Source organism: Littorina saxatilis, linkage group LG4 (assembly GCF_037325665.1).
Source record: "Littorina saxatilis isolate snail1 linkage group LG4, US_GU_Lsax_2.0, whole genome shotgun sequence".
Lineage (NCBI taxonomy): Eukaryota > Metazoa > Mollusca > Gastropoda > Littorinimorpha > Littorinidae > Littorina > Littorina saxatilis.
In genome coordinates this window covers 35077952-35086065 of record NC_090248.1, presented here as the reverse complement: position 1 = coordinate 35086065, position 8114 = coordinate 35077952, and the positions used below count along the sequence as shown (strand labels likewise).

Sequence of the window (8114 nt, the reverse complement as noted above, 5' to 3'; positions counted from 1 at the left end):
CAAGTAATCTCCGACGAAGCCCGGACTTCGGTATTGCATTTCAGCTTGGTGGCTTAAAAATTAATTAATGACTTTGGTCATTAAAAATCTGAACATTGTAAAACAAATATTTTTTTTATAAAACGATCCAAATTTACGTTCATCTTATTCTCCATCATTTTCTGATTCCAAAAACATATAAATATGTTATATTTGGATTAAAAACAAGCTCTGAAAATTAAAAATATAAAAATTATTATCAAAATTAATTTTTTGAAATCAATTTAAAAACACTGTCATCTTATTCCTTGTCAGTTCCTGATTCCAAAAACATATAGATATGATATGTTTGGATTAAAAACACGCTCAGAAAGTTAAAACGAAGAGAGGTACAGTAAAGCGTGCTATGAAGCACAGCGCAATCGCTACCGCACCAAACAGGCTCGTCACTTTCACTGCCTTTTGCACTAGCGGCGGACTATGTACAGCTTGACTAAATGTAGTAATTTCGCCTTACGCGACTTGTTTCTCTTTCTCTCCCTCTCTGTCTGCTGCTTTCCTTGTCTCTCTCTCTCTGTCTCTTTCTCTCTCGGGCCATAACTCCCCGGTCCACCACTCGTCTCTCACACTTTATCACTATGACGTGTTCAGATCCCAGTGGTGTCTGACATCCCTGTGGGGGAGAACCTACAGGACCACCTGTATGTGGACTACGGTATTGGCATCAACACCTCAGCTGGTATCACCCTGGACAAGATGAACAGCGTGTGGGAAAAAATCAAGTACCAGACTTTGGGAGAAGGTGAATATGAGCATAGAAGAAAGCGTTCAAAATAATCGCGTTTCTTCCTCGTGTGAGCCATAATATTCGGCCCCACAACAGACCATGAGTCTGTGGAGACAGTTTTACATGGGTTGATACCATCCTCCAACTTGGATACTTGCCAAAAATCTACGGTCTAGCTGCTGTCTTCGCATAACGTAAATGACATCTTCTATATCTATATACGGCTTGTGTGTGTGTGTGTGTCTGTCTGTCCGTCTGTGTGTGTTCGCTATGCACGGCCAAAGTTCTCGATGGATCTGCTTCAAATTTGGTGTCCATGTTCAGGTAGACCCCGGACACAATCTGGTTGATGAAAATTTTTAACACATGCTCTCAGCGCGCAGCGCTGAACCGATTTTGGTTTTTATGGTTTTTCTGTACATCCATTCCCAGTAACTCTTCCTATCTTCTCCAGTGTTTTGTGCGTTTATCTCCCTTCCTTCGTGTGGCGTCAATCGCGTACGGTGCGCCACTCACCCGGCGAAGCCGGCGTACGGTGCCTCTACTTCTTCCCGGCGAAGCCGGTACCCGGCGAAGCGGGTAATCATCTAGTATGATATATATATATGTCAACCTGCGAAATTAATTCAACCAAAATTCAAATTCTGCACAGTGACGCAACCAGGCTGAAGATTGTATGCATGTGTCAAGTGGAAGGATCATCTTACCCTCTGTAAAAAACAAAAAACACATTTGTGGTATTAATTCAAGATGGTTTACTCGGGAAGGGTAGTTTCTTTATGGCTACTAATGGTGTCGGTTTTTCCAAACATTATTTTCAGCTCATGCTTGCAGTTTCTTGCAGATGGCTTTTTACTTTACGATCCAAGAATCATTTTAGGATTATGTCCGATCAAAAATAATAAGTTGGTTCTTGTGTTGGGCTTCGTGCGTATCTCCATGTTGGCTAGAGCGCCTTGGCGAACGAGGAACATAAGGCCTATTAGTTTTTATAGGACCATCCGTTTTGAAGATGAGAGTGGCTTGTTCATTTCGATGATTCTATGGGCGGGGATGTAGCTCAGTCGGTAGCGCGCTGGATTTGTATCCAGTTGGCCGCTGTCAGCGTGAGTTCGCCCCCACGTTCGGCGACAGATTTATTTCTCAGAGTCAACTTTGTGTGCAGACTCTCCTCGGTGTCCGAACACCCCCGTGTGTACACGCAAGCACAAGATCAAGTGCGCACAAAAAAGATCCTGTAATCCATGTCAGAGTTCGGTGGGTCATAGAAACACTAAAATACCCAGCATGCTTCCTCCGAAAGCGGCGTATGGCTGCCTAAATGGCGGGGTAAAAAACGGTCATACACGTACAATTCCACTCGTGCAAAAAAACACGAGTGTACGTGGGAGTTTCAGCCCACGAACGCAGAAGAAGATTTCGTTGATTCTTCTTCTCTCGTGTGCCAGGAGACTGGTCACACATAACTCTCACTTACTGTTGTCTATATTTACAGTACTTCATTCCTGTCGCTTCCTCGATAGTCAAAATCTTCAAGTAAACGTGTTCTATAATGTGGATGGTTAGGGTTAGGTAAACGAGCACTGTCGTTGTTTAAACCTTCGTTGTCGCGGGTCGAAGACGACAAGGACTCTGGATTGGTTTGTGTGTCTTGTCTGCTCTAATGGGTCTCGATGTTGCTGATGAATCCGGGCCAGGAATCCTCTCCTGCATGAAGTGAGTAAGTACGGGAAGGTATGGCGTACGAGGTACCGGTAGCTCTACTCTAGCTTCAACATTTCTTCCCTATGACAGCAAGTCCTTTGTTTCCGGTACTCTGAATGCCAGTTGGGTTAGTTTTTGGCACTGAATCACATCCCACGAGTCAACCTCAAGGTTGAGGTGCGCACCAAACAGTCAATGTCTAACCGCCGCGAAACTCTTTACATTGCAGGCGTGCTTCGATCTCCCCGCGCAGTAGAAACACTGATGTTCTTGGGCAGCACAGAGGCGAAACGAAAAGTCGACCACCCAGACGTGCAACTCCATATCTTCAGCCTCGTATTGGACTGGTCTCACCTAGTGGAACTTACACCTGAGGTATATGTCTTTTGACAGTGTTGGGGTGGAGCGAGCAGGGATGGAAGCTAGATGGGTGCATTATTTCCCGAGTATTCTATCATGTAAACCACTACAAATCTGTCCAAGCTTCTTACATGTGATAAGAGCATCCTACCATTTGAACACGTGGTCGACATCTACAGCCGGCATGGCTATCCTTTTTCAGTGTAAAGTGAGCATTTTTCGTTGAATGAAATGTGTTACTTGTACCTTTGTTAATGTGTGAAAAAAAGTCGACACAAAAGTTTCACTCTGAGGATAAGGATAAGATTTGTCCTGTGAGGTTACCCTCGTCGAAATTCGGGTCGCTTTCTCTCTGGGGAAAGAGACCTGCTATACAGTATAGTACGGCGCTACCCATTGTTTCCCCGTTTTCCTGCATGCGTGTATTCATGTTTAAGTCGTATATTTGCTGACATTCATTGAGTCAAGATTGTGTGTCAAAAGTTGACTACAATAAATTAAACGGTATACTCATAGGCTGCATTGTTCCCAGGCCTCGGTCTTCGGTTACTGACGCATACATTTTAATGTGACGTGTTGGTCTGACCTCTGGCCGGCCGATCGGTTCTAGGCTAATTGCCCCCCGGAATACTGCCCCCCAACAACTGCCCCCTGGACAATTGCCCCCTAGGACAATTGCCCCCAATGATTTGTTGGTGTTCACTGAGTTTTTAAGTGTTTTATTGTTGTTTCAAAGTATATAACGGTAATTCACATGTATGATTAACTCTTCAGACACAGACACAGACAAAGAAACACACACACACACACACACACACACACACACACACACACACACACACACAGACGCACGCACGCACGCACACACACAAAAACAAACACACACACACACACACACACTCACACACACACACACACACACACACTCACACAACCGAAGACTTTCATGAAGAATGCTTTAAAAAGTTTCGGGGGGGGAGGGGGGGGGGGCAGTTGTCCGGGGGAGTAATTGTCCTCCCATGGTTGGGTGCAGTTGTCCGGGGGAGGGGGGGGGGGCAATTGTCCGGGGGGGGGGGGGGGGCAATTGTCCGAGGGGGGCGGTTGTCCGGGGGGCATTTAGGCCGATACGTGTTTTCAATCCAGGTCTAACTGATCTATTGTTCTCAGAATCTGAGAAAAACACTAATACTATTATGATAATTGGCTTTTTTTTCTCAGGAAAACGAGCGGCTGGCTGCGCGGGGTAGGAGCTATGGGGTGTCTTGTGGCAGCACCTTGCTGCAGCCGGAAAGTGTGGGCAGCATCACGTTACGTACCCGTAACCCCAGCGATCGACCCCGGATTGACCCCAACTATCTGCAGAAAGAGAAGGATGTGGAACCCATGCTTTATGGTATGAGGGAATGATTTGTTTTATTTTAAGAATTGTGTGTGTGTGTAGGGGAGGGGGAAGGGGGGAGGGAGGTGGGGTTGGTGGAGGTGGAATGTGTACGTGTGGGTGTCGAAAAGAGAATTAAGTATAAGTACTATACACAGAAGTTTTTTCTAGGACCGTTTTCTTATTTAGTTTTGTGTGTGATATATTGTATGACTCTGTTCCCCAGGTATAAGGGAATGCCAGCGTCTGATGACAACACCAGCCATGCAGGCATTAGGGGCGTACTCTCTTGACAAACCGGTCAAGTCATGCACAGACAAACACACCTATGACACTGACGATTACTGGAGATGTCACATCCGTCATGCTTCACTGACCATTTACCATCCCGTGGGTACATGTCGCATGGGCAATGTCAAGGACACAAGGACTGTGGTTGATCTTCGCCTGAGGTAAGATTTATTTTATTTTATTTACGAGGATTTATATCGCGCACGTATCTCACCACACAAGGCGACTCAAGGCGCATGTTACCTATTAATGCCGTGTGAGATGGAATTTTTCACACAATATATCACGCATTCACATCGGCCAGTAGATCGACTGCCTTTAGGCGCTGCATCCACCTTTCACGGCCTATTATTCCAGGTTACACGGGTATTTTGGTGGACATTTTTATCTACGCCTATACAATTTTGCCAGGAAAGACCCTTTTGTCAATCGTGGGATCTTTAACGTGCATACCCCAATGTAGTGTAAGATTGTGGCCTTTGAGTAGTCAGTGAGTCATATTGTAATGAGCAGAGCCTGGCTGTCTGCGGACATACTTAAACGTGAATATAGATCTTTAAATGTCACATGTATCCAGGGGTTTTGACTGCCAGACATGAGCCTAGTTTGGTTTACCCTCTTCAAATCACGACGGGTCGAAGAATTTCAATTTCTTGAACAGTTTCAAGCTAGATTTGTTTGTTTGTTTGTTTGTTTGCTTAACGCCCAGCCGACCACAAAGGGCCACATCAGGGCGGTGCTGCTTTGACATTTAACGTGCGCCACACACAAGACAGAAGTCGCAGCACAGGCTTCATGTCTCACCCAGTCACATTATTCTGACACCGGACCAACCAGTCCTAGCACTAACCCCATATTGCCAGACGCCAGGCGGAGCAGCCACTAGATTGCCAATTTTAAAGTCTTAGGTATGACCCGGCCGGGGTTCGAACCCACGACCTCCCGATCACGAGGCGGACGCCTTACCACTAGGCCAACCGTGCTGGTTTCGAGCTATATCTTTGATCGAAAGTTCACACACTTCTTGGGAATGATTACCTCTATTCTTGCACCAAAATCGGTTGACCTTCTATGAATTTCAAGGTTACAACCGGGTCAAACGCGGGCCAAAAAGTAGGAAATCATCCTTTTCTTGAACCTTTGTAGAGCCAGAGTAGTGAAATCTTCCAAAACGTTCGGGTTTGTATGACCTCCGGTCCAGATATGTCCCAAGCCTGGTGGACCTCAGTCAAATGTCAAGGTTACATAGTTTGATTCTAATTTGAAAGCCTAAATACAGGGGGCCTACCTGCCTTACAATGTAAACGAGTGTGTACACCATCACAGATCTGATCAAGCTTTACCGTGGGTTGAGAGCATCCTTCAAAATAGACATGTACTAAGAATTTGCAGCCAATCTGCCTTCTGTGAAGAGAGGGTGTTTTTGCTGCTCTAATTTTATAAGGTCGGGCACGTATATATATCACAATCTGCGAAGTAAATTCTTCACAGGAGAAAGACAAATTCCCACTCCCACTGTACAATACTGCATAATTATGTGTGTCTGTGTCTAAAGTGTATGTGTGTGCATGTGTGTGTGTGTGTGTGTGTGTGTGTGTGTGTGTGTGTGTGTGCGTGCGTGTGTGTGTGTGTGTGTGTGTGTGTGTGTGTGTGTGTGTGTGTGTGTGTGTGTGCAGAGTAAAGGGGGTTGAAGGTCTGAGGGTGGTGGACGCATCCATCATGCCGACAATCGTGTCAGGAAATACCAACGCACCCACCATCATGATCGCGGAGAAGGCTGCTGACATCATACGTGATGACTCCACCAAATGACGCCACGAATCATCTTAGAAAACTGGATACACACAAACTTGAGATTTTCCAAAACTGTTTTCAAAGATGATACTTCATTAATTATTCTTCTTGGTTGTTACATATATCATCCAGGCGTCACACGTACTTCTGGGTATAAGGTTTTCTGTGTTACTATGACAAACAGCCCAAGACACGTACAAGAGTTCCATTCATGCAAGGTAACTAAACGCAAGTCGATCAAAATGATTGCCGAGCAGCGTGGAAAACAGAACAACACTTAGTGATATAATCCATATTTTATTGTGATACACCAAGTATCATGCTTGTTTTTTCTTTCCTTTTAATACTTCTGTTTTTTACTTCATTGAATCCGGGACGTCCCCCGGACAAGATCTTTAAACTTTTGAAAGGAGATCAAGATATTAAACAAGATTTAAAGTAACAAGTGTGGAAAGATATGAGGTTTGAAAACAAATCTCCGCTTTCTCTTTTATTACCGCTTTTAATTGTAAATAGTTTTAAACATAGAGACCACCATGCAAACTGAGAACGGAAACTAAATAGACGATAATTATTCGTAAATAACTCCGTCGGGTTTGTATTTTGTTTATTTGTTTGTTTATTTGGTGTTTAACGTCGTTTTCAACCACGAAGGCTATATCGCGACGGGGGAAGGGGTGAGATGGGATAGAGCCACTTGTCAATTGTTTCTTGTTCACAAAAGCACTAATCAAAAATTTGCTCCAGGGGTTTGCAACGTAGTACAATATTACCTTACTGGGAGAATGCAAGTTTCCAGTACAAAGGACTCAACATTTCTTACACACTGCTTGACTAAAATCTTTACAAAAATTGACTATATTCTCTACAAGAAACACTTAACAAGGGTAAAAGGAGAAACAGAATCCGTTAGTCGCCTCTTACGACATGCTGGGGAGCATCGGGTAAATCCTTCCACCTAACCCGCGGGGGGTGGGTTTGTATTGGTTGTGGAAGAGTGACCTTTTCTTGCAAACCTCGTACATTCGAGGGGCCAATCACTAGCAAGGGGTGTCACTGAGGAAACACGTGCGTATTTCCACATGTTTCCGACGGACCCCTCGCTAGTGATTGGCCCCTCCAATGTTTGTACGAGGTTTTGCAAGAAAACGTCATGCACTCTCCCACAACCCATACAAACCCGACGGAGTTATCATCGGAATTCGTCTATTGAATCGTACGCGGATATCCAGATAGGTCGAAAAGGACATGAAAAACCAGCAAACAGCCGTTACTTCTTAGCATGTTCATTTTGTGTTCTAAACTCTTCCCTCTGTTTTTGCTGTTCTTATTTTTATCATCTTCCCGCTGGTTCTCTTAAGATAGCACGTACCAATTTTTATGTCATACTTATTGTTCATATACATTTATTCATTGTTGTCATGGTTTGTTTCGTGATTTAAATGAACCGACTTTATACAATGTGACATAGTGTGTATGAAGTGTGCTCAAGAGTGCATGTACTCCAGAGATATTACCAAGCAGGTTGAAAAAATGTACTTCAAGAATTGATTATTCGAATCTTCAGTGAAGGTTCATCCTTCTCAGTTTTTTTGTAGCGAGCATGTTCATCAACACAGAGCTGTTCAGGGTTTTACACAGAATAAGAGCATCCTTCAACTTGAACCACAAGTGACGGGCGCAGTTGCGTGGTGGTAAGACGTCGGCCTCCGAATCGGGAGGTCACGGTGAGTTCGAATCCCGGTCGCCGTGCTGCCGCCTGGTGGGTTAAGAGTGGAGATTTTTCCGATCTCCCAGGTCAACTTATGTGCAGACCTGCAA

At 44.5% G+C, this 8114-nt stretch overlaps 1 protein-coding gene across 1 annotated transcript in view; it reads left to right on the top strand.

Annotated features, from left to right (window-relative positions):
• The window catches only part of LOC138964579 (glucose dehydrogenase [FAD, quinone]-like), a 10236-nt gene extending 3346 nt beyond the window's left edge, over positions 1-6890 (top strand). Inside the window, exons 5-9 of the mRNA XM_070336569.1 lie at positions 631-781; positions 2700-2845; positions 4049-4223; positions 4435-4660; positions 6176-6890. Coding sequence (XP_070192670.1) covers positions 631-781; positions 2700-2845; positions 4049-4223; positions 4435-4660; positions 6176-6311 — 834 coding nt within the window. The 3' untranslated portion in view covers positions 6312-6890. The remainder of the gene's footprint in view (positions 1-630; positions 782-2699; positions 2846-4048; positions 4224-4434; positions 4661-6175) is intronic.
• The last annotated feature ends 1224 nt before the right edge of the window (positions 6891-8114 follow it).